Here is a 26,419-nt window from a genome sequence, read left to right on the forward strand (position 1 = left end):
TTCATTGAAATCTGACGTTTCATGGAAATCTGACGTAAATATAACGGCCAATATTTGATTAATCAGTGAAACAAATGTTCATACAAAAATCCGTTTTCAGCCTCTAAATCATGATTTAATGCTTTTCCTTGTTGTTTATCTTATAAAACTTAACCTCTTTTGGTTTATTACACTATATATTAAATATGAACATGTATATAGACTTTTTCTTGCAATATTTATTTTTGAATTTCTTTTATTGTTTTATGTCTTATATAACTATGTTGCATTGTTGGAGGATCTCAGGATTTAAGATTTTCATTGCCATTTCTACACTGTAGCTTATGTGCATTTGACTTTAAAACCTTTTCATCTTGAATCTTTTGGACTGACCAAACATTTAAAAATATCACTGGGGCATTTTCCCCTATTTTCTGAAATTGTATAGACCAAATGATAAATAGTTAATTAAAATAAATGTTAGCTGTAACCCCATTCAAACAATCAATGATTTCAGCCCTAATGTCGAGCTGGATTTTATTGCAATACTTCTCTTATGATATTTAATTGACTTTTTTGGAGAGCCTGAAGTTCAGGAAGTTGGAGTCTATATCACCTGGATACATAAGGACAACAACAAATGCAAATTACGTAACAAAATAATGTTACATGATTTAAACATGGGTCGTCAAAGTTAATGGTACCAAAATATATTTTATGGAGCTCTTCCCATTCTCTCTACAGCAGTTCAGTGGTCTTATTGCCATTAAGATATCTAACATGTAGCCTACCACTTTTTTTTACAGCTTTTATCTCCCGAAGGAGTATTTTCACCCTTCAAAATGTCCTCTTTAATAAATTAACAAAAAGTATGTTTCATGAGCAAATTTATCTTTACATTGGAGAGGAATGGATTTATCTGTACTGTTTCATTTTATAATGATAGGAACAAAGTAAAGGGGTCAATGTTGATGTGAGCCTTCTGGGAGACACTATTTGTTTGTTTTTGGAGGACAAAATAGATGGAAGTGCTTCAACATTTCCAGTTTGTAAAAACTATATTGAGTATTTCATTTACTAAGTATTGAAGTTAACATTGTGTGTAAGGGTATAATAGACATGATGTATCTTTGAAGGATCGATTGATCTCACCTTATTATGGTGCAGGGATTAGGCAGAGAAACACTTTCTGTGGGAACAATTATATTCTACTTATCTATTATATATGTACATACTGCACAAAGGGCACAATATATATGCCCAAGCAGGTTAATCCACAGCTGTATTTTATTAATGTGGTCAGTGAGCTGTAGATTTCACTGTACAGTATGGAGGTTAACAGCTAGCAGCTCGTGACATGCAACTGTCAATGGTCACAAATAGTATTGTTGAAAGTTGTCTTTCTACTCAGCCATTGTTGCCATTTCATCTTCAAGTGCGTAAGATAAAATCTACATTTCCCCCACAAAAATCAAATGAGTTTATAAAAACGATTTGTTTCATTTGGCTTTCCGTAGCGCCATGCTCTGTGGGAGGGGAATTGTAACGCAAAGGCAAATAGGTCAAGGGGAGGAGAGGAGAAAACCACGTGTGATCATCAGCACCATGTACAGCACTGTCCTTCCTCGGTAGACTTGTTTTTGTAAGCCTGTACCCTTCGCATGTAGCCACATAGCCTGCTGATAGCCGGAGAGAAGCAGATTTTTGTATTTTCTTCCACAGACTCACGTATTTAAGCTAAGCTGCTGGGGGGTTTCTGTTGCCACACTGACTGCCGACCATGGTGAGCAAGACAGATGACATCCCGGCGTCAGTGCCTAACTGTAATCCGGTTGATCTTGCCGATGAAGCCGGGGATGGAGCCCAGGAGGACGGCAAAGAAGCCAGCAAGACACATCTGAAGGATCCCTGCGGCTGTGGTGAGCCTGTTTTACTCAAGTTACAGAACCTAGCATGCATTATATATACACACTGATAACTCGCATCATATAACACGCAGTATAAGAACAACTTCATTTAGCCAGCCTTATCTGATTTTTGTGCATTATCAGATGTGCATTAACTGATTTTTCTGTGGTATCCTTAAATGTCGTGTTGAATGTCTCTGCATAGCATCCATTAAAGCTAATGACATTTAATTACATGCTTTGTTATGTGACTTAAAAGTCCTCAGTCCCAATTCAAGGTGGTGGTCTGTGGGATGCAACCCCCACCCTCCCCTCCCCATCTGATATGCACCTAGTAGCATCTGCTAAACTGTCTGGTGGTCATCTGTGCTGTACTCGGCCAGCTAGCAACTTCGGTATCCTACACTTTAATCATGCAAGGGTCATAGCTGTAAGCATGCAGTCCAAGTTCAGACTGACACCGCAAGGAAACCAGGTTATCCCAAGTTATCCGGTATGTTAGCATTAGCTTTCTCATTGAGTATGCAGCTAATGTTAGCTAACAACTAGCAAGCAGTCACTCTCTTGAGTCTGCGCATCGCTTAATGCCCAGAAGAAGAGCACACACCCTGAAAACAAGTTATTTTCTGATAAAAAAAAAAATAGTCTGCATATCATATGATTTGTCAACGTTTCACAGGGCATCAGCTCGTGTTGTGCTAGCTCGTATCGACACATGTTCGGTAACAGCATGAATGAACTGAAGGTCACCTTCAGTGGAGCGGCACACTGCGTATGATCACAGGGGGGTTCATATACACGGTGGCACTTTATATAAGTTTCCAGCAACTTAAGTGTTATATGCATTACCTTTATGCGGCTTTTGTTTTTTTAAACGTAAACGTTAAGAGGTGTTAGTTGGAACTAGTATCCAGCGGTTGGTCGCAACACTCAAGCGGGCCCCTCTCTCCTCCCTGCCGGGGTAGAGCAGATCGAGTGTCCCTCTATTGACCGGGAAGCGGAAGCTGGTGGTTGTAGAAAAAAAGTCATGATGGTGCATGTACAGTGAGGGAAGGTTACGCTAATAATACATGAACAGCCGTGTAAGCTGGTGAGTATACTGGATGATAAATGTAGTGGTAGCGGAGTAGCAGCACTCGAATAAAGAAGAAGATTAGACTGTCAGCCTGTGAAGTTAATGTTATACAACTTGTGGAGCACTTAAAGTCAGTGCTGCTGCAGCATGATTGTCTACGTGTGTCACATGTGGGACCTTGAATTGTCCGTGTTAGTTAATTGGAAAACACAGGCATGAGTGCTTCGCTGCTTTACCTGTGAAGGATGACTTTGTGCTGCTTTGTAGATAATGCATTTTTAAAAATTCATCTCTTTATTTGGCTTGGTGATTACCGATTTAAGCTATGTGCTGTCCAGTATTTAAGTCATTCCACATGGAGCCTTGTATGCTGCATTGGAGAGCCTAAACAATTTGTTTATTCATTAAAAAATTAACAGTTTAGCTTAGTTTTTCAAGCAAAATGCCTCAACTTCTCTTTCGATATCCAGCTTTTCAACTGTGCAGAATTTCGTTGTCTGATGTGATAATAACTTTATTTGTTTAGCCTTAAAGTGTTGCTTGCACAAAACATAAACCAGAGGGCATCATCTTGCACTTTACATTGACATTTATGGCCCAAGTGATTTAATAAGGAAACCGAGGAGTTGATAATTAAAATGATAGCTGCTTCTTGTGGCCTCCTATAAAACTCATATATGAGAGACAGTGGCTGGATTGATGTTTGATACACTGGACTTTCAGTGCACAGATGAAACTGTTACAACACATACCAGCAGCACATGGCAGAGCGACAGGGCGAGGTGAGGGTCACTTTAGTGGTTTCAAAGGCCTTATTGCTCCTGTTGAGTGAAGAGGGACTTAGATAATCTCAGGAATCCCCCTGACATCCTGGCACGAACACCTAATGGCTAAATATCTACCTCACCAGTCCACCACACTCATGGCTACTGTGTACATCGTCCTGTAACCCCATGTCAAAGACGTGCACAGCCTGGGATTGCATTAGAGCAACGAGTAGTTACCATTATGTTACCCATTGTTCCTTGAAGCAATTTTTCATGCAGAAATTGCTGTAAGCTCTAAAATATGAATATTTTCTGCTTTTCTCGTTTTCATTTTTCCAGCCCTAGTAGCAGCGGTACCTTACATTTTTATCCTATTTTTAATGAGGGAACATTTTCAAGTAACCCCATGTCACAAGGTGCATGCAGGGATGTGTTTAGTATCACTCATTGCTTGAAATTGAAGAATTTAATAATTAATTTTCAATGTCAAACATACTTTTTATTCAGCCTTTGTAGCTTTTAATTCCTTTGCAGAGACATGACTCAGGGTCTGTCCGTCCACCAGGAGTTTGGCAGCTTGTGGTGCAGCTCACATGATTGCAGACGGACCTTGTGTGTTGTGTTGCTGCTGTTTTCAGGGTTGTCTGGCTGGGTAATGTTGCCATGGCAGCAGCCAGGGTCCCCATGTCAAAGGTAGCAGAGTGGATAGATAGCTCGCTAGATTTATCATTTTGTTTTTCTCCATAGAAGTGCGTACCAAAGAAAAGCGTTACATCCTCTGAAAGGAGATCATGTGAGTAATTGCTATGAGGTGGCAGTTGGATTTCAGGGAAAGGACAAATGGGTCAGTTACAGTGTTACCCTTGCTGTAGTGATTTATTTTGGCTAGTTTTTGCCCGTTATCCGTCTTTGTGTCCTTGTTTCATTGATTCTTTACGTTTCCCTACACCTTTTAATCTGGAAGGCTTCAGTCTAATCACAATTGTTTGATTGTATGATGGCATGACAAACATCTTGTTATCATCTTACTCAATTGTACCTGACAAAACTAATATTCATTAGATATCCACTTATATCCCTTATCAAAAGTGATACCCAGAAATGTCAGAATAAAATTCAGTCTCACTGTTACCATGTCTCATTTCAACAGGAAATGAATCAAGGAAAAAGCTTAATGCATTTCTACTTCCCTCCATTTGAAACAATAGCAGTCATGAGATGAGTCCTGTTCACTGTTAAACATCCACAGGCCATTCTCTCCCTTCCTTTCTACTGAAGGTTTCTTTCATTAATGTGGAGCAAAAGGATTTTAGTTTTGCAACACATTGACTGCTGGATTGCTTCATCAATCACAGTCTGAAATCTGGCACTTTGTACTCACCCCTTTCTGTTTGTGAATTTTAGCAACTTAACATCTACCAAAAAAACGGCTTTATATTTGCCGCTTTTGCACAACTCGTTGTGGAGAAAGTATTTTTTTTACTGAGTTTTCAAATAAATCAACTCCTTAATTAGTCAACAAAACAAAAAAAGATGGTCTTTTTAAGCAGCTTTAATCGATTACTGATAGCCTAAATACAATTGTATCTAGTGAGAATTTGAAAGGGCTTGCTCACAGTGATGACTTTATAGTGAGTTTCAGCCCATGGTTTTGCTGTCCTGCCCACACTCCCGGTTTTGTTTTAATCTTGCCAATTTCAAAGCATTGTTTTGGCCTTAGCCAGGCAGCTGTTTTTGCAGAGCAGCACTAAAAACCCACTGTGCACGACCTGCTCAGCACCAAATGCCTTGCATGGTGCTTGCAGGTTTAACAAGAAGAATTACTGATTAAGTAATCCACTAACATTGTTTCAACCTCGGATACAAACAGTTCAGAACTGATAAAAACTTAAACGTTTTTGTGCTGCTACTGAAAACAACGACAGCTGCACTGAAACTCTTAGCAGCGAGCCCACATTCTCGTGTTGTTTGTAACACGATGAACTTGCATGTCTGCTCTGAAGCCGCTGTGTTTGTTATTCAGAGCGTGGCCGGTCTCCCCTCTCTCCTGTGCTTCCTCCCCCGCTCCTCCACCATTTTCAGTGCCTTTTATTCCTACCCGGGGTCTTGGTCCAGTTATGAGACTCCACCCCTCCCTCTGGCCCTTCTCTCCAACGACCCTGACGCTGTTTACCCTTGAGGCTGAGCAAGGACACTCTGGCTGCCAGCAGCTGTGTCCCAGTGAGACATCCACATGCTCTGCCCTGGAACACAGAGCCTCTCACCCTCAACTGTTATTACTCTGAAAAAGTTGAAAAAATGTAATGCTTAGATTTTATAGTGAGATCATCGAACAGCTCAGTTTTTCACATCATCTTAGGTTTATAAAGAGTCTTTAACTATTGTTTAGAAAGTTTAATGCAATAGTAGTGCAAGGACAGCCACTAATGGTTTGTTGCTGACTAAATTTGCAACTCATGCAAGTGACCAGTAACTCCCTCTGTGAATGCTGAAATCTTTAGTATTCAATCCCTCACGGCTCCCTGGCTAAACTCCCCTCAGTGTCGCAACAGTGTTGGTTTCAGCAGGTAGGTGTTTCCTTTTGGATCTGCTCAAAAATAACGCCTGGTTACTAATTGACAAATGTTTTTGATACAATCATTAGTGATTTTGTGTTTCTAGTGAGAACCTTTTTAAGAGTAGTTACTCTTGGACTGACGATTATTGATGTGAGGAGAGTAATAGAGTTTAGATCCTATCTTGCTTATTCTTCAGTTTGTGAAATTAGTTTGTAAGAAAACTAGCAAGCCATGCCTGAGCTTTGTCGTTCATAAATATTTTATACGTTTTATGGTCGGGTCCTCCAGACTCTGGACTCTGCCTGGCAGCCTCGCTATTGGTCAGGTTGCTTGCTCGGTGGTGCTCCTTGTTAATCAGATTACAAGCTAATGTCATCGGTAAACTTGTAGAACATTTCCAAAACCCTTCTTGTGGTCATTTACTGGTGTTGTTACTGGTGATGCACAATATATCGACCATAGATATTAAGCCAAATTGTTTTCAGTGACTAACAAGTGTAGCATCTACACACTTTTATACTATGCTGTATGACAAGACTGTGCTGATTAGAGAGCCGAACATGTTGTGGCTGGTGTGAATATTTTTCAGAGGAAGGCAACATGATTGAATAATGCTTTTTGATATTATATATTATAAACTGCATTGTTAGTCAGGATTGTTGAATTGAACTCCATCACACCATGTAAAGTTTACATGCAACCCTTTGTGTCTTATCCATTGCAGGACACACTGCAGATACAGCCATAATGAATGGTGACGGGGCTCATGATCATGCAGAGGAGGCAGAATCAAAGCATGATGGAAACAGCGAGGCGGACGGAGGCGAGGATTCTAACGAACAGGAAGTGATAGTGATCCAGGACACGGGCTTCACTGTTAAGATCCAGGCGCCTGGAACGGAGCCATTTGACCTGCAGGTAAGGATTACCTCCTCTCAAGTAGCCGGTCAACACGCCAGGTGTTCAGTGCTATTGTCGCTCTAAACTCCTTCTCACTTTTTTTCAACCTAATGTGCGTGTTCTCTATAAAATACTTTTTAACTAAATCGGGTTTTTTCTGCATTTTGCCTGTCGACTGTTACGAAAGAGAAGGAAACAATTAACGCCATGTTTCTTCTTCCACATTATATTAGAAAACCCATGAATCTAATGCAAGTCTCCAGACAGTTTGGAGGTTGGAATAGGATTTCAGTTACAATTTCCAACCCCCGAAACCGGTTTCACTACTTTAATAAAGGCAAATATACCTGGTCTTTCCTCTTTGTTTGCCATTAAAAAGGTATGCTTCTATTGTTGTTTGACTGCCTTTGGTATTTTTTAGGAAGTTGAGTTTATGCAAATGAATTCCGACTTTCTGTGGCATTCCTTTGTACTTTTTCTAATAAGAGGTCAGACATTTTGATTTCAAAGTCATCTTGGACGTAGCATAACGTTTGAGATGCACCTGCACTGGTTCAGAGCTGTTTTCATGCTGAACTCCGGGTTACGTTGCAGCGCGAGCAATACAAATATGCAAGCAATGTTTCCCATTGAGGTAGAATTCAAGGAAGAAAATTCCAAAGCAGGTTGTATATCTCAAGCTGCATGTATTCCTGAAGCTGAACTCCTCTTCCTCTCCCTCCCCTACCGCCGTCAGGTATCTCCTCAGGAAATGGTACAGGAGATCCATCAGGTGTTGATGGACCGGGAGGACACCTGCCATCGCACCTGCTTCTCCCTGCAGCTCGACGGAAACGTGCTGGACAACTTCGCTGAGCTCAAGTCCATCGAGGGCCTGCAGGAGGGCTCACTGCTCAAAGTAGTGGAAGGTGAGAGACTTTTCTTTATACTTGGCTTTGTGATACAATTGTGGTGCTAAATAAAAGATGACTTCAGAGCTTGGAAAGGTTGAATTGTTATTACATTGATTGAATGTTTAAGAGATTTTAATCACAGTTATTGTACAAATAACTTATACTGATATGCAGCTGCTGGCAAAAGGCTGAACAAATTGAATTAGGATTACATTCTCCATTAGCCTGTTCTGTTTCTTATCAAACCCCTCGCGTTGCCACTGCCTGACTCTTGGTTTCTTGTGTCTCTATTTTCTCCAGAGCCTTACACAGTGCGCGAGGCCCGCATCCATGTGCGCCACATCAGAGACCTGCTGAAGAGTCTGGACCCGTCAGACGCCTACAACGGAGTGGACTGCAACTCCCTCTCCTTTCTCAGCGTCTTCACTGATGGAGACCTCGGAGGTATGGCACCGTGTGGGACATTCAGGGTGCATGAACGGCCATGTTTATCAGCCTGGATCGTGATATCTAAAGGGGAAGTTTGGATTGTTTAGAGTGTGGTTCTATGAGGTAATAATCCTACAGTACATGGCAGTCAGCTTGCCCCCCGGTCTGGAAAAACAGACAGGAGTAACCAGCACAGAATTAAAGCAAAGTACAGCTGTTTTTGATAGTCGGAAGCAAAACACGTTATAGACATCTGAAAGAATGGCCCATCCTGTCACTATATTTTCAATGCGTTACAACAGATCAGTAAGCCTTCATCTAGGCTCACTTTAATGCGTTGCAGAGAACATATAATAGCTCCAGTCCCCTATAAGGAAGGGCTGCCTAATGGCAAAGTAAAGCGTTGAACATTTTCTATAATAGCTTACACTGAAACAGATATTGATTATTTTAGGTGGCTAAAATAACCCACTCTCTTCGACTGTGATTTCCTGTAGGTAATACACTGACTAGAGATGAGAACCTCATACCACCCCACTTAAATGATTCTGAATAATCTCTTTTAATGTACAGTATTATGACTGTTGCAACATGTAGGCGGACTGAAGATGTTAACATGGCTGGGTTTTTTGTGACTGCAGAGAGTGGTAAGCGAAAGAAAAAGGGCAACGAGCTGGAGCAGATTGACTGCACCCCCCCAGAGCACATCCTGCCAGGCAGCAAAGATCGCCCCCTAGTGCCCCTCCAGCCCCAGAACAAAGACTTGAAGGTGAGAAGCAGTGAGCTCTGCCCTACAAGTGTTCCTACAATCGAAACGTTTTGGTTTATTCGAAGCTGATGCAGAAGCACTTAACAATGGATCTGGTTTTACATTGCTAATGTACTCGCATACATTGTGAAACACTTCCTGTGCCAGAGGCCTTCATATAGGCAGGAAATCCCACACCTACACTCTGAGGGGATGAAGACAAAAGGGTGACCTGACACCCTTATGTAAATGTGTTCACACAGACCTCTCTCCTGCCACCCATTCACTGACTACAGTGTAATAAAACATCTGTTTATAAGGATTAAATCACCGCAGGATTACATTTGATCAACTTTCACACCAAAGTGCATATGTGGCTGTGATGATACAGTCTGTGTCAGTGTGTTAAACCTTCATGTTGCACGTGTGTATTTTCTTTTGCTTCCACAGCCGATGCAGTGCCTGAAAGTCCTGACCATGAGCGGCTGGAACCCCCCCCCTGGAAACAGGAAGATGCATGGTGACCTGATGTACCTGTACATGGTGACTGTGGAGGAGCGTCACATCAGCGTCACTGCCTCGACCCGCGGCTTCTACCTCAACCAGTCAGTCAAAATACATATCTTATGTTTTCCCTGCACTGGAGACTTAACCTTTAAAGCTAAAAAAAAAAACACTGTTTATGCAAAGAAGCCATAATTACAAGCCATGAAAATTTGAAGAATATTGGTTATGTGTCTGTGTATCTTCCAGATCTACTACCTATACCTTCAACCCTAAGCCAGCCAACCACAGCTTCCTGAGCCATTCTCTGGTGGAGCTGCTGAGCCAGATAAGCCCTGCCTTCAAGAAGAACTTCACTGCCCTGCAAAAGAAAAGGTAAAAACTCTATTGCTTGTTAATTTGTTACTTTGTATAACTCCTGCCAGTTAATAGCTTCACTTTATACCGAATCATTTTCAACAATTTACTGGGACGTCATTGCTCACCCCCTGTTGTGAGATGAAAACGTATCTATGACTAATAGATGACGCATTGCCGCAGAAGCCTGGTTTTATGTCTGATATGCACAATTTTGCTGCGTGACTAACCCTCTCTTTCCTTTTCCTGTCTCTTTTATTTTTGTCCTCTTTTGTTGTTTTTCTTTTCAAAGTGCTTCTATTCTAATCTTCATTCATCAACTTTTTGACCATGAAATAACAAAAATAGTTTACACTTAAGGCCTGGCCTGAAGGTCATAGTCCTATACAAAAACTATACCCCATTTATTACACTCATTTGGCCACAATTGTGATGATGCAAGAACTGCCTACAACAAGAGCAAAAGGAGCCCACACAGGATGCCTTGTTAAATGATTAAGCTGTGTTTTTGTTGCAGGGTCCAGAGGCATCCGTTTGAGAGGATAGCAACGCCTTTCCAGGTGTACAGCTGGACAGCTCCGCAGGTAGACCACGCTATGGACTGTGTTCGAGCTGAAGACGCCTACACCTCCCGTCTAGGTTACGAGGAGCACATACCTGGACAGGTGGGCACATCTGAAGATGGCACCAAATCAGGCAAATAAAAAATAATGTCAAGTCCTTCCAGTATAAATCATTTTTGTGCTGATTGTTTCAGACCAGAGATTGGAACGAGGAGCTGCAGACCACCAGAGAGCTGCCCAGGAAGAACCTGCCTGAACGCCTGCTGAGGGAGAGGGCCATTTTCAAGGTACACAATCAACACATGATCAACCAGATGATACTGGAACAGAAAAACTGCTGTGTCACTCTGTTAATGCTCAATGTAATGTGTAACAGATTTATCTCACTTACCAATTACTCTTTTGGTTTTTTTCCATCTGCAGGTCCACAGTGACTTTGCAGCAGCTGCCACACGAGGAGCCATGGCAGTCATCGATGGCAACGTTATGGCCATCAACCCAGGGGAGGAGACGCGCATGCAGATGTTTATCTGGAACAACATCTTCTTCAGCCTGGGCTTCGATGTACGGGACCACTATCGTGAGCTGGGTGGAGATGCTGCTGCTCACGCTGCACCCACCAATGACTTGAATGGAGTCCGAGCATATGGGGCGGTGGATGTGGAGGGTCTGTACACTCTGGGGACGGTGGTGGTGGACTACAGAGGCTACCGGGTCACCGCACAGTCCATCATCCCGGGTATCTTGGAGCGAGAGCAGGAGCAGAGCGTCATCTACGGCTCCATCGACTTCGGAAAGACGGTTGTGTCTCACAGCAAATACCTGGAGCTGCTGGAGAAGACCAGCCGGCCACTCAAGGTAAGTTACACCACTGTGATATTTAATGAAGAGCTTGTATATTTTGTGCAAGTGGAAAGGCACACAAGTTTGATTACACTTACAGAGATGTAGAATGTCATCAGCCTTTTAAAGACTGTTTTTTATTACATTAAGCCTCATCAATACTTTGTATTTAGATCCTCTGTCTCTCCAACAAGTTAATATTAGATTTTGCTGGGTTTATGTTTTAGGTCCAGAGGCACAATGTGCTGAACGAGAAGAACGAGGCAGTGGAGCTGTGCTCTTCTGTCGAATGTAAGGGAATTACCGGAAATGATGGCCGACACTACATCCTGGACCTTCTCCGTACCTTCCCTCCTGACCTCAACTTCCTGCCTGTGGAAGGAGAGGAGCTGTCTCCAGAGAGTAAGCGCCAGGGCTTCCCCCGCCTACACCGCCACCGCCTGGCTTGTCTACGCCAAGAGCTCATCGAGGCTTTTGTTGAGCACAGGTAAGCGTCTCTCCTTGTGGGTATCCTAGCATTTCTATCATCAGCAGAGTTTATACATGTGTTTACAATCTTTTCATCCTTCGCAGATACCTTCTCTTCATGAAGATGGCCGCATTACAGCTCATGCAACACAAAGCAAACAAGGACGCTAAGAGTAATGTACCCGCCATCACAGAAACTGCTGAAAAGCCCACAGAAAAAAAAGCAGAGACAACCCAGACCCCAGCATCAGAGTCCCCCAGTGCAACAGAGGCCTCCACAGACAGCCCAAGCCAGACGGAGAACAACACCGCTGCTGCTCCACAGGCAGCAATCGACGGTGAAGAAAAGTCCTCAAAGCCCACCACAAACGGGCCTCTAGAGCCTGCAGCCACCCACAATGGGGAATGCAAGAGCCCATTGGAGGGTAAGGAGCTTGAGGAAAGTATTCCTGGATTAGCTCAGGCCAAAGAGCTGGCACAGACCTTAGTTGCTGAAGATGGATCTTGTATTGGTACGTCTAAAAATCCCCCAAAATGTAAGGCCAGGACCACGCAGGGATAGCTACTCTGGTGGATGATTGCATAGAAAAAGATCAAGAACTTATAATCAAGCATAAAACTGTTTTTATTGATGCAGCTGACTTTACAGAATAAGTGTGTCTATAAAGCAGTAGAACATTACATATATCAAGCTCTGGGTTATAGTGAATTCTTTCCACCAGGCTAGCTGTCCCTGTCTGTCCTCAGCCTGCAGGGGGAGAGTGTTGGCCCCAATCAGCCCCTCTAATTGTCCCAGCCTGTCGTGCCTTTGCGGTGGGATTTGACCTAATTAAATTAATAACTGTTCATTAATCAAGAAGTATACTGGAATGCAAACATGATCTCATGTTCAATAATTTGTGTGCTGTTAATCGATTTATACTTAATCACATCAATCTGACTGACCTAATTTGTTGATTATATGTTGAGTACTTATGTACTTACTATATGTTGAGTTTATTGATCACTTCAAAAGGGTGGTGGGTACGGTGTCTACAGTATGCTTATTAAATCACTATTCATTGCTGAAAATCACCTGAAGGTGCTCAGTTTCCATGTTTATAATGACTAAACTGTGTTGTCATAATGTGTCGTCATCACTTTTAACATTTTTGCATCTTTTCTTTGTACGTGATCCTGATTTAAAAATAGATCCCAAAAGCCGTGAGGTCGTCTTGAATGCCTGCAAGGCAGTCGGCTCAATCAGCAACACATCTTTTGACATTCGCTTCAACCCCGACATCTTCTCGCCAGGTGAGCACAACGATTAATAATCATATGTTAGTCAACCAGTATTTTAAGCCGAGAACTGGTCATCTAATTTGATTCAAAGTTATGCTTACATTCACATTTAAACTGATGTTTTAATACATTAGGAAACAACTTGTATAACCTTCAAAGATAACTATTTAATATCATTAGTTTGTACTCCCTGAACTGTCGATTATGTCAGTATCTAAATCCCTCCTTGCCCATGTACATTTTTTTGTCCATTTTCGAATTGATGAGTTAATGACTCTTTTACTGGAGAATAGCAGGTCTTATTATGTGTGCATGTGTTGTTGAACCAGGAGTACGTTTCCCAGAGGACGCTGCAGATGATATCCAGAAGCAGAAGCAGCTTCTCAAAGACGCTGCAGCCTTCCTGATTTCTTGTCAGATCCCATCACTGGTCAGTGACACCCACTGATACTCATAAAGGGCTTTCTTTTCCTTTGTTGTTTATCTGAGTTTTATGCCAGTAAATGTGTTTTTTATGACCAGGTTAAAGACTGTCTGGACCACAGCGCTCTGCCCATGGATGGAGCCACACTGACCGAGGCCTTGCACCAGAGAGGCATCAACATTCGCTATCTGGGCACCGTCCTGGATTTTGTGGACAAAACCCCGGCAAAAGCCCAGCTGGAACACTTCTATGTGAGTCTTAATCTAACCTGCAAGATCACTTACTTTTATTCTTGTTGGTTTTCATTGTAATATTTGTATTGTTTTTTAATATACTTTAGAGAATAGGAATCACTGAGCTGATAACCAGATGTGCAAAACACATCTTCAAGACATACCTCCAGGTTGGTAACATTTGACGTTATTATTCATCTTTAAAAGATATATCTACTTGTATTTTGATTGAAATGTTTTCATATATATTGTGCACCAACAAAAGAAAGGAAAAACAGAGTGATAAATAAAGGAGAGAAATTCATTTTATTTTTCCTCATCTCAGGGCGTGGAGTTGTCTGCCCTGTCTGCCGCTGTAAGCCATTTCCTAAACTGCTTCCTGAGCTCCTTCCCTGACGCTGTCGCCCACCTGCCTCCTGACGAGCTGGTGTCACGCCGCAAAAGCCGCAAACGTCGCAACAGGGTCCCAGGCGGAGGAGACAACACGGCGTGGGCAGGCCTGACACCCAGCGAGCTGTGGAAGAACATCGCCTCCGAGGCCAGCAGCTACTATCACTTCACCATTGAGTGGTGAGGGCCCTATCTTCTGATGCAAAGCTTATGTGAAAACTCTCTTTTAGGTTATGTTTTTCACTAGTTTATTTATAACAAATTAAATGTTTTTTGTTGCTTAGTGAAAGTGTGGATCTGGTGGTGGAGAAATACGGCCTCCAGAAAAGCACCCTGCTCAGAGAGATTTCCATCAAAACCGGCATCCAGGTAACAGTCACATTTTCTTTGTGCAATATGATCCCGGACGGCACTACCAAATGGCCTTCATTAAATATCTTCTACTTTTGATGTGCCTTCTAGATTCTCATAAAGGAGTATAACTTTGACAGCCGCCACAAGCCTGCCTTCACAGAGGAGGACATCCTGAATATTTTCCCGGTTGTGAAGCATGTGAACCCCAAAGCCTCAGATGCCTTCCACTTCTTCCAAAGTGGCCAGGCCAAAGTGCAGCAAGGTGAGCCGTGAGAAAAACCTTAGATCAAAGCATCTTTTTATCAAGACATGTAAAGTCAAAGAAGCTTCTATCAAGACACGTCTTCTTTTGAAAAATGGAATCATGCATTAAAATGTATTTCACTTTTTATTATATTATAGTTTTACAATATATTTATGTATGCAACATTATTCACTAAAGCAAATTCCTAGAGTAAACTTACTCGGTAACACATTTGATTCCGATTGACCAAATTTAAACATAGGCTTTATGAACTCTGTATGTTCTTTGCACGTCCAGGTTTTCTGAAGGAGGGATGTGAGCTGATCAACGAGGCTCTTAATCTTTTCAACAATGTGTACGGAGCCATGCATGTGGAGATCTGTGCCTGCCTGCGCCTGCTGGCACGCCTTAACTACATCATGGGAGACCATGCTGAGGTAGGCTGGTATATAATCACTCTAACTTTGTGGGTTCCTTTGATTTTATGTCGCCAATGAACTTTTTTATATTCACCCACAGGCTCTCAGTAACCAGCAGAAGGCTGTTCTGATGAGTGAAAGAGTCCTGGGCATCGAGCACCCCAACACGATTCAAGAATATGTAAGTTATTACACCAAATCTAGGAGCTCTTTGCTAAAGATGATTCATTATCCATTAACCTATATGTTTGTTCCCAGATGCACTTGGCTCTGTACTGCTTTGCCAATGGCCAGCTGTCGACCGCCCTGAAGCTGCTTTACCGTGCCCGTTACCTCATGTTGGTGGTCTCTGGGGAAGACCACCCCGAGATGGCGCTGCTAGACGTGAGTTCTGTCTTTACTGTTATATAAAGATTGATCTGAATGAAATAAGTGCTTCTAAAGTAGTTGATACTGAATAAGTAAATAATTCCAACCGAACACGAAAAATTTCTCAGAGTTCAAGAGCTGGTTTTCAGTTTACAAATGCTAAATGTTAAATAAACCATCTAACCAGGAGCGCTATCTAAAAACGTTATGTATACATTTAGTATTGAGCCTAAAGCAGTAGCCTTTAGGTGTCCACTAGTCTAGACATTGTGGTAAAGTTCACACAGCCAGCAGAAAAGACATACATTAAAACTGATTTCAGGATTTATGAACCTTACTGAATGTTCAACGACAAAATGTGTTCAGTTTAAAGAAATGTAAACCCAGCCCTTAAAAACAAAAGCTTTAAATAAATAATTAAAATGACTGCTTTCCTTGGTCTTTGCTCTCTTCCAAAGAGTAACATTGGTCTGGTGCTGCACGGAGTAATGGAGTATGATTTATCGCTGAGATTCCTGGAGAACGCCTTGACTATCAACACAAAGTACCATGGAGCCCGGTCCCTCAAAGTGGCCCTCAGGTGGGCAAAGATTCATCGTCTGTATGCATAGAGTAGTTATACTGACATGATTATTTATGTGGCCCGGGTTTTATCTTCTTTTTTTTCAGCCATCATTTGGTTGCGAGGGTTTATGAGAGCAAAGCTGAGTTCCGCTCTGCACTGCAGCATGAGAAGGAGGGTTACACCATCTACAAGAACCAGGTGCGCCCCACACAACTACACATCGCCTTTCACACATTTTTATGTAAATTGTGATGAAGTAATATCATCTTATTGTTATCCTCTCTTCCCAGATGGGCGAGGCACATGAGAAGACTAAGGAGAGCTCCGAGTACCTGAAGTATCTCACCCAGCAGGCTGTAGCTCTGCAGAGAACCATGAACGAGATCTACAAAAACGGCTCCAACGCCAGCATCACACCACTCAAGGTAAATCATTTGACCGACTCGGGACGTGTTTCGTTGCTTCTATCTGTTTCATCGCCACCATTTAGCAGCGATGTCATGTTTTAATTTCCTCCTGTTTTGCAGTTCACGGCTCCCAGCATGGCCAGTGTTTTGGAACAGCTCAACATTATCAACGGCATCATCTTCATACCGCTCAGGTACACAATGCCCTGAACACCTGCAGCGCCTTTTTAATTATCTTAAAACGCAGCAGCAATCTGACATTAAACACTAAGTTAGGAATTTTGCAGCTCTATATTGGATCTTATTTTATCATATTCCCATATCTTTTATATACCTTATTTTGACGGTTCAGCCAGTAATGATTAATGTCTGTCAAATGTTATTTTGAACTTGACCAGGGCCAAGTTTACTAAGTCACTGGTAATGTCTGTAAATAACTAACTTAAACACTGTAACTACTCATGTGGTCTGAAAAAAAGGAGAAAACTTTAAATCTCTAGACTAAAGACCCTGAAGTGGAATTGCGTTAAAATATTACTTGAAACAAAAATGCAATTATAAAATAATATATTGATGTTCTTCTAAATTACTAATAATTTAAGCGTTTAATACATTCGAGAATTAAGTGGCAATAACATATCGGAGTTGGGTGATAAACAAAAGACCAAAACCTCTTCAGGAAGTCATGTATTGATTTTGTTTTTCGGTGTTGCATTACAGCCAAAAGGATCTGGAAAACCTGAAGGCGGAGGTGCAGAGGCGGCAGCAGCTGCAGGAGCTGGGGAAGATCGAAGAGCCCACTGAGGACAGGCCACTGGAACTGGATGACAAAATTCCCATTGATTAATGTACAACGCCCTCAACACAGCTGCTTTCTGCTATGGGGGGGCGGGGAGAGCCGTGACCCAACAGCCATGTCACTGAGCCTGTGGACCCAGAAACCGAGCGGTCTAAATCAGCATTGAAATAAACAGGGAGGGAAGGGTCAGGAAAAGACCAGAGAACAAACTGTATAAACTGTAGGAAGGAGGAATACAGAGCGGGAGTTTTCCTACAAGGTAGGAATGGAAGGAGGAGAAAGTACAAACCTAAAGTCAATGTAACATGCAATCTGAAAAATCCCCAGCCCAAGAACCTGGTGATGTGAAGTCACATTTAAGCAATGGCTGCTTTAGAATTATGACCTCATATAAAAGAGTGGTTGCAGGCAGGGGAGGGTGACCAAGGATGACCATGACATTGTAAACCTGAGCCTTATCCACCGCACCGTATAACCCCAATAATGCTTCTTCTCAGCTCTAAATTCCCACAGCACTGTTAGCCCAGGACCATATTCTTTTGCCCCGCCATTCCCAAAAGAGCTTCATAGACCCCCGGTTATGTAGCCACCCCCCACAAAGGTGCTGTAAATGATAAAGCATCTACCCTGTCCTAAAACTCAGGGGTATTTTTGTGCACTAAGACCAGAAAACAGTCACAACATTTGAAATATTTCTACTAGGGCTTCAGAATGTAAATTCCCTTCATGGCTTCTTTGAGCCTCTTTACAACAGACACCCATCACATCCCCGATGGTTAGCACATTTAATCCTTCTGTCATTTATACTTGCAACATCCCAGGTGGGTGCCTGCTGTGTGCTATGGTTCATGTTCCTCCAAGCAAGCAAAACAATACAGTGGGACAGTAGTGAGCTTTAACGGGTTTGATTTCATTTGCTGGAATTCTTTATCTTTTCAGTTTTCCTTTTTTTTTTTTTAGTATATCATGGATTTTGTAAAAGTGCACAGGAGAAATGCAAAGGTATTTTAGGCCTGTTGATCATCAATAATTAATTAATTTAAGCCATGTCTGTTTTATAGAAAATGTATAGAAGTGGAGAAAAGATGTATAAATCTATCAGATTTAGACAGGTACTTGATTGTTTATGGAAAACACAGATTTGAAAACGTCCACCTTTAAGCAGTACATTTATCTAACTATATACTAGCTGTGTTCAATCTTCTATTTTTACACATTGAAAGAATATGTGCATGTATGTTTGTATGTGTGACAGTGTGTGTGTCTTTGTGTAGTCCAACAGAAAATCTATTGGCCAAGGCTGTTGCTACTTTTGCTGCTGCATAGTTTGGATAGAGGTTATGCGAACATTGGCTTTCCAAATGTTTTATTTTTCTACTCATAGTAAACCTGTTGGATGGCTGACGCCTCTTTTCTTAAAACATTCATGGCCACCAATGTTGCAAATCTGTTTATGTCTGAATTGGTACTGAAATTATTACTCACCATCACTAGACAGGTGCTCAGCATTGGTAGTAATGACTGATTTATTGTTGCTGGGTGTTTTGTTCTTTTTGTTTTCCATTATTGGCTCATCTTCTCATGTGTAACTGAGATCAAAACCAGCCAGGAGTGTCTGTTCATTGAGCAGCATTTAGTGCACTTTCTCGTGCCGTTTGGATATGTGATCATTTCCACGGCACAACCAAAAGTGGGCGAAAGAAGGGCTGCCTCAATGTGTACCAAAAAAAAGACTGAAAGGTTTGCGCTTGTATACATGCAATGTTTCCCTCCCATGGCAATTTGTTACTTAATTGTTGCCGTGTCTAAATGTATGTGATTAAAGCAATAGAGAGATGGTGCTGCAGCTGATTGTTTTGCAAAATGTTTTGCGAATATGCAGTTTGTACTTGGCACAAGAAGACATGCAAGATAGACTGCTGATGGACTCCTTTCTGTACAAACCGAATTACCTGAAACTAAAAGAGTGGTATTAAAAACAAAAGGTGATCTCTATAGTCTGGGTGAATCAGTTATTACTACTAATATCGTGTTTGTACTCTGAAAAATATGATGGCACAGCGTGGTGTGTATTGTTCCTATTTTCCATGCTTCTCAATGGAACCAGGGTGATACTGGGTAATAACTGAATAATTTATAAAAAAATATACCTACTGATTTTTTTGGGGGGGGTTCCTGGTAATTGTTTTTATTTACTAGTTCCCTGGCTCACGTCTTGCTATACAGTAATACTAACGGAGTCCACAAGGTGGCACACCTGCATTTGTTTCTTTTCAAAGGACATGCACTGACCTGAATGACAGGAGATGTTGCAGTGCAGTTACATATAAATACACACAGGGTTCAGGTGACTTTGACAAACTACAATAGGTAATTGGATTTTCCCACCAGAGTATTAGTCACATGTCCCAAAATTACAAACAATGCTACCTGTTGAACATTATCTGACCCTATTGATACATGTATTAACAGCAGGAAGTTATTTGTTTATGTACTTTAAGGTATATATTTTCTGCAGAGATTCTCTGTTGCTCTTTCAACACAGGGCTTTAGTTATGCTCACCCCACTACAGTTCAGTTTAAGATTTCTGTTTTGACTAGTTCAGCTGTTAACTTGTTTGAGATGGTATTTCATGTTATTAGACATTAGCTTCAGATATTAAAAAATATAAGAAAACGTATGGTACATAGGACAAAACTAAGTGTATTCTTTCACAAATAATTTCCCAACCATTTGCAATTACTTGCAATCCTAATGTTGGAAAACAAGCCAGTATGAAATATGCATATTAACCAGATTGGCAACTGAATGCAGACAAAAAAGCTATTCTTTTCATTTTCAGTAATGGGTTCTTAATGTGTAAAAGATCTTTCAAAGGTCTGTGTGGCGAGTAAGAAAGTGTAATAATTGAATCTATCCCCAATTGCTGCCCACTATTTTGCATTTAATGTAAGAAAATTCATATGTTTTCTCAGCTGAAATTTCTTCTGCGCAAAGCTTCTTAGGCCAAGTGTTTGAGCCGGCTTCCCCTGATGTGCGGTATATGTGTGTTGTTCTTTACAAAGTAATCTTATTATATTTTGGTTTGAGTCTGCTTTTATATATAATGAATAAAATAAAACTAAGAATATAGTGTTGTTTGGGGTTTGATAACTCATACTAGTAGCCGGTTGTGAAACAAGTGTATATACTTTGCAATCGTTCCTTGAACATTTATTTTATTGACTATTTGAACAGGAAACAAATTCCTTATTATTTTCTGTACATTGCATTCAGCATAGTGTACATTTCCAGAATAAAATACTAGCCTCTTTGTACAGAAATAGATCCAATAATGGCACATTTCTGAATCAGTCATACCACCTTTTAAATTACTCCTAATAATAAATGATGTCTGTAGCTCAGAAGTGGAAAGAGTACTCTGATTTTGTACAAAAGTAAAAGTCCTGCAATCAAAATGTTACTCAAGTAAAAGTAGAAAAATATTGACATCAAAATATACCATAAGTACCAAAAGTAAAAGTAGTCATTATTCAGGATGGCCCATCTTCTAAGAACAATTTATATGATATGTTTTGATAAAATATTGAAGCATTACAGTGTTATCAAAGCTGGTAAAGGTGCAGCCTATTTTAATTAAGATAAGAATGACTTTATTAAAGCCAGGTTGAAATTGAATTACTTTGTACACTGCAGGGTAGCTTGTGAATTTTACTCCAGGTGTAACTGAAGTCTTAAGTGTGATTTATATTTTACATCATTAATCCAAATCTGCAAAGTAACTAAAGCTATATTAAATACATGTAATGGAGTCAAAGCAAACGTTTCACCTCTGAATTGTAGTGGGGTAGAAGAACAAAGTAGCAATAATTTGAAATATACAAGTAAAGTACAAGTCCCTCAAAAGTGCAGTAAGTACAGTACAGTAGTTGACCAAAAAATGAGTTACAGCACTTCTGTTGCTCTAAACGCAGGGCTACTGAGAAGTCATGCAGGAGTTAAAAACTGAAAATATTTTTTTCTTCTATCAAGGGCGTGCGCACTCCCGTCAGACCGTGAACGCGACCATCGTGCGCGCTCCTGTCTGAAGGCGAATGCGGTAGCCTACGAAAAAACAAGCGAGGAGCGGCGGAGAGACAAGACGGGCACACTTTACCTCCACATCACAAGATCATATTTTGGAGCGGAAATTTCACGCCCTGTCGGGTCGTGTTACCGTTAAAGACGGCTGAGGATATTCACAGGCAAGAACAATAGGGTGAGTCCAAATAGTTTTCACTTGTGAAGCCGGTCAGGGTCGAAGGAATCTGGCGTTAGGTGGGGAAAATGACGATGTGGCTGTAATTTTTGCACCTCCTTTTTATGTCTCAAAATGGCGGATAGGCCGCTTGGACTGGAGCAGCAGGTACCTTGTCAGCGGAGTTTATCCTTGAGTCCAGATAAACAAACAATATTGAGCACTTGTCTACCAACGTTAGCTGCTGTGTAAGGTAATTGTGGCCATTTGAGCGTGAGTGCATATTACGAGCCTGTGGTTTCTGTTACAGTGAATGTACGAGCTAACTTTGTGACTGCTAACTTAGCTAACGTTAACTTTAGCTAACATTAGCTAATGGCCATAGATAACGTTGAGACACCGGCTGGCACCGTCGTCATGTCGACCAAAATTGTCAGCAGGCATCGATGTGAAAACATGGCAGTGTATGAGATGTCAGGGCCATCGTAAATTACAGCTGCATTTGGAGTCCTTCGCAAGTTAGTAATAATCAGTAATTAGCATCGTTTAGGGTTGCCTTGGTGCAGCCTGTCAAAAACCCGGACAACTAAATATAAAGAGGGTCACACGACGGTACCACTGGCATCTAACGTGAGCTCTGATGAATATGTTGTTGCCATCATTGTGGGTGGATATGTTGTTGTGTGACTGTGCAGTCGCCACAGCTTCGCACAACTGCTGTATCAGATGATATCCGTCATCTGGTTTGTGTATTTGCTGTGCACACAAGTGTAACTGAACATCACACAACCCTGCTGCAGTTTTCTAACATGACATGCTTCTGAGTGTGATCCCTGTGTCGCTGTCACACTGGTGGATGCTCAGCTGTAGCTGCTATCATCTCTGCGACTTCATGCGGTTTGTTGGCACAGTGTTGGAAAATCAGGGTGGAGCACATCGCAGACGATGAGTTTATATTTATTGAGTCTACACAGTGCTCAACTGCCTGCCTAGTTTTCAGTTTGCACGTTTCTTTTCTCTCATTGTGTGGATGTATGATAGAGTGATTCGGGTCAGACATTTGTGCTCCAAGGGCATGAATGCAAATCATCGGCTCACATGGGTGTGCAGTGAATCCCACTAGCGAGTTCCCCTCGTAAATGTGAACCGTGTCGTGATATCGGATATAACATTAGAGCAGTCGGTTGGGCAGGGATCTTTGGGTGAGTTTTATTTTTCCCAGCCCCGCCTGCACGGACTGCTTTGCAGCGGATCTGATCTACTGGAAATATTGGATAATTTGAACAGTATTCAAACTGAATAAGTTGACTGTAGTGCTTTTCTCTCAGGTAAGAGTATTTGGGCTTGGACTGACAAATCTTGAAAATGAATATGATCCTTAAATCCTTGGGGCTATCTACATTTACAACCTATAATCAATAATCAGCTTTTATGGGTTATTCAATGTATTCTGCTGGAGTAACGCTGATGCAGTCTTTATTTTTTACATCACTGAGGAATATCTTCCCACCTGTGGTAAGTCAAGTCTTTTTCCCTGTATTTCAATGTTGGGTTATGCCTTCATTAATCTAATAGCATAGTATATATCTAGCCCTGGTATATAATATAGCTTAACACAGGTCATCCAAACAGTAATTACTAAAGGTAGTTCTATTTCTGTCTGACCAATCAGCATATGAATGGTTTTGCTGCAAACAAAATTGTAAAGCATTTTCATTTAGAAATGTAAGGAAGTGATAAATGAAAAAGCTATACAAAAAGAAGTGTGATCTGTGAGAGAAACGCCAGATGTGTTTTAATAATGTACAGACTGAGCATGATGTAGAAATACAAGTGAACTACTAAAACCATTATCTGTTTTTGACTTATTGGAAAAAATAGCTAATATGATTACAGCAACTCTCTTTCTTTACAAAATACAGGCATTTTTAATTCTTCTTAAATATTACTTGAAAGCTTTCATTGTCAGTCCTTATCGAAGGTTAATTTAAGCAAGTCCATCCCACCAGCCAGTCTCTATTCACTGCAGGCAGCAATGGAAACACAGTCACACAGCACTGATTGTAGAATCTTCAGCCATCACAAGATCTGCTTTGATAGCACGTATTGCCAGTCCAACATTAGGAGAGTAAAGCAAAGCCACAGATCGTGCAGGATGTTCTTCATTAATGTCATCTTGGTAGAAACTGAAGTGTTGCCTGAAAGGAGCAGAATGTACAGTTTTGCCAAGAGGGCCTCTTTATTTTGTGTCAACTGACATGATCAGCACAAGTGTGATTGTGGTAGGCTGAAGGGCAGTCTCTCCTTCCCAGAGGTTGACCTTCCACCCCCGCTGGACTCCAGCTGACTGGTCATTACTGACCCGCTGCCAGCAGCAACTGCCAGTCAAACTACAAATGATCGCTTGCATTGTGGGAAAACGTCTGTAAATGGCAACCGACTCTAAAGACTTTTGAATATAATGATACCCAAACCAGTTATAGTGGTTGCTATAGTTGCCTGAATAATTGAAAGGTTGGATATGAACAAGATTCAGACTAAGCTCACCTCCTATCTAAATAGAGAGTTTTAATAATTCAAAACAGTAACGTCTTTGCATATTATGGTTACTGTGTGGAACTGATCTTGTACTTTACTCTCACATGTACAGTGAACATTGTGTTTTTCCCACTTGTGTATGCAGTGCGATAGATTGACTTCCTATTCAGTCTGTTGTTGCCCCTCCGTGTTTGGATGTGGGCTCTGATCTAATAGGGCTCTTACGTCAGGTAACAAAGCTAAGGATGGCCTGATCATTTCATTGGCTACATTGGATTGTCAATATGAAGGATTGGTACTTTTTGTCTGGTGGCCATTGTGTTAGAGAATTAGTCAAAGCTGTGAGTACTGAATTAAATCCTACAAATGAAAAGATCTGTTGACATGGACGTTTTTTAAAACAATTTAGCAAAAGCACAAGGTACAGATTGATCACATATGTTACCGTGATCTGTATGGAGCTAAATCAGGGTCATAAGTTTTGATCATTCCAAAAAATACAATTTATTTGAAAGTTCAAGTTTTTATCCTGAACTTTGAAAACACAATGATGTATTCAAACAAAAAATAAGTATTTGAAATATGTTTTTTGGAATAAAATATTTATTTTCATAATTCACTTTTATACATATTTTGATATTTGAATCCTTATTATTTTCAGTTGCTGATTTTACGTTTTCAGATTCAAAACGATTCTTTTTTCAGTTTCAAATCTCGTTCAGATCCTTTTTTTTTGGCTTTCAAACTTGTGGCACTGATGTTGCTTGGGGGGGCGGGGCTTACCAAACAGTAGTTTGGCATTTTGAGTGACAGCCCTCCCTATGTCATGTTGCCTTCATGGATGTTAAGTAGCGTGAAAAATATAACTCAACACTTTCTATACACAATTCTCCCGTGATTGGTTGTAAACAAAACTGATACCAGCGTCAAAGTTCCATTAAGCAAGCTGCTGAGCATCGTAGTTGGCAACAATAGTGGTATAAGAGCAATAAACTGTGCTACAATGCCACAAAAACTCTTTGGTAAGCCCCGCCCCCCAAGCAACATAAGTGCCACAAGTTTGAAAGCATAGAAAAATATCTGAAAGTGAAAACAGTCTGAAGGCGAAAAAAATGTAAAACCTGAAAAACGAGATTTGAAACTGAAAACGTAAAATCAGCAACTGAAAAAAATAAGGATTCAAATATCAAAATATGTATCAAAGTGAATTATGAAAATAAATATTTTATTCCCCAAAATTGCTGAACTGAATCAAAACAATATTCAACCTGAAAAAATAATTTAAAGACTGATTTTTTGTTTGAATACATCATTTATTTTTCAAAGTTCAGGATAAAAACTTGAACTTTCAAATAAATAGTATTTTGTTGAATGATCAAAACTTATGACCCTGATTTAGCTCCATAGATCTGCTGTGTTGTTGATTAATAGCCCATCTTTTCTGTTAGCCTCTTAACAAAGATGTCACTGGCTGTGTTATTTAAGGTTATCTGATTGTCACCAACACTCAAAACCGTCCCGGGCACCTAGCGGGTTGTAACGGCTGCAGATTGAAAGCTGAGCCAGATGTTCACTCAGTTAGTGATAAAGCTCTTAGGATGATTTGTGTCTGAGTGCTTTTACCAAGAACAGCCATTCACAGAAACCGAAGATGATTTACAGAATACTCAGCCTTTTAGTCCCGTTGGTGAGAGAGGTTTGGTGGTTTAAGAATTCGGACATTTGGAGATGAACAGACCTCTACACAGCGCAGGCTAATGACAGAGCGGCAGCACATTACCTAATTCATTGCTTGGCATAATAAATGATCCGTGTTCATCCGGCTGATACAGCAACGTGCATTCAGAGCATGTCAATTACTCTGTGGGTTGCTGTCTCTTGATAGGGACATTTATTGCCACAAAATTACCTTACTCAGAACTTGAATAGAGTTGCAGCTAGGGATGCACCGATACATCGGTGAGACATCGGCCGATGTTAGTCCTATTTACCACCATCAGCACATCGGTAAAATAAGGTGACATCACCGATGGCAGTCGCCGATGTTTATGTTTTGCTACGTGAACGGGAGAAGTCGCATTAGCATAATTTTAAAGGATTAGAACAGTGACTGTAGGACTGTAGGTAGGACTTCTGCCCCGTGTACCGGGTGTCTGGAGGATCGGTA

The 26,419-nt window shown here is 41.0% G+C and overlaps 2 protein-coding genes across 5 annotated transcripts in view; both read left to right on the forward strand.

The window, feature by feature from the left end:
* Window positions 1-1,570: 1,570 nt before the first annotated feature.
* On the forward strand, window positions 1,571-20,607 carry cluha (clustered mitochondria (cluA/CLU1) homolog a). 3 transcript variants are annotated; one of them, XM_063906876.1, is made up of 27 exons: window positions 1,571-1,898; window positions 7,011-7,204; window positions 7,923-8,094; window positions 8,380-8,523; window positions 9,150-9,277; window positions 9,707-9,861; window positions 10,010-10,135; window positions 10,635-10,782; window positions 10,875-10,967; window positions 11,104-11,538; window positions 11,751-12,010; window positions 12,097-12,503; window positions 13,183-13,284; window positions 13,602-13,702; window positions 13,795-13,947; window positions 14,037-14,099; window positions 14,255-14,499; window positions 14,604-14,688; window positions 14,782-14,935; window positions 15,215-15,354; window positions 15,437-15,517; window positions 15,595-15,720; window positions 16,164-16,285; window positions 16,375-16,468; window positions 16,561-16,695; window positions 16,798-16,871; window positions 17,398-20,607. In XM_063906876.1, the coding sequence occupies exons 1-27, from the start codon at window positions 1,760-1,762 to the stop codon at window positions 17,522-17,524; spliced, it is 4,203 nt and encodes a 1,400-aa protein (XP_063762946.1). In that variant the 5' UTR covers window positions 1,571-1,759; the 3' UTR covers window positions 17,525-20,607. The 3 variants fall into 3 exon arrangements, with proteins under 3 accessions (XP_063762946.1, XP_063762947.1, XP_063762948.1); XM_063906877.1 differs by having other exon boundaries at window positions 12,097-12,416; XM_063906878.1 differs by lacking the exon at window positions 1,571-1,898 and adding an exon at window positions 2,911-2,976.
* Window positions 20,608-21,560: 953 nt separating this feature from the next.
* LOC134880070 (lissencephaly-1 homolog A) overlaps window positions 21,561-26,419 on the forward strand; it is a 32,721-nt gene continuing 27,862 nt past the window's right edge. The window contains exon 1 of one of the 2 annotated variants that reach the window (XM_063906768.1): window positions 21,561-21,735. The gene's annotated coding sequence lies outside the window, so the exon portion shown is untranslated. Of the gene's footprint in view, window positions 21,736-21,950; window positions 21,968-26,419 lie in introns of those variants that run through there. The other variant, XM_063906769.1, reaches the window with a different exon arrangement.

Source organism: Eleginops maclovinus, chromosome 18 (genome assembly GCF_036324505.1).
Source record: "Eleginops maclovinus isolate JMC-PN-2008 ecotype Puerto Natales chromosome 18, JC_Emac_rtc_rv5, whole genome shotgun sequence".
Lineage (NCBI taxonomy): Eukaryota > Metazoa > Chordata > Actinopteri > Perciformes > Eleginopidae > Eleginops > Eleginops maclovinus.

Coding starts and splice junctions, on each gene's coding strand:
- cluha (XM_063906876.1), top strand. CDS start 1,760: ATGGTGAGCAAGACAGATGACATCCCGGCGTCAGTGCCTAACTGTAAT. Junction 10,968..11,103: donor GGGAGAGGGCCATTTTCAAG/GTACACAATCAA, acceptor TTCCATCTGCAG/GTCCACAGTGACTTTGCAGC. Junction 15,355..15,436: donor TCATGGGAGACCATGCTGAG/GTAGGCTGGTAT, acceptor ATTCACCCACAG/GCTCTCAGTAACCAGCAGAA.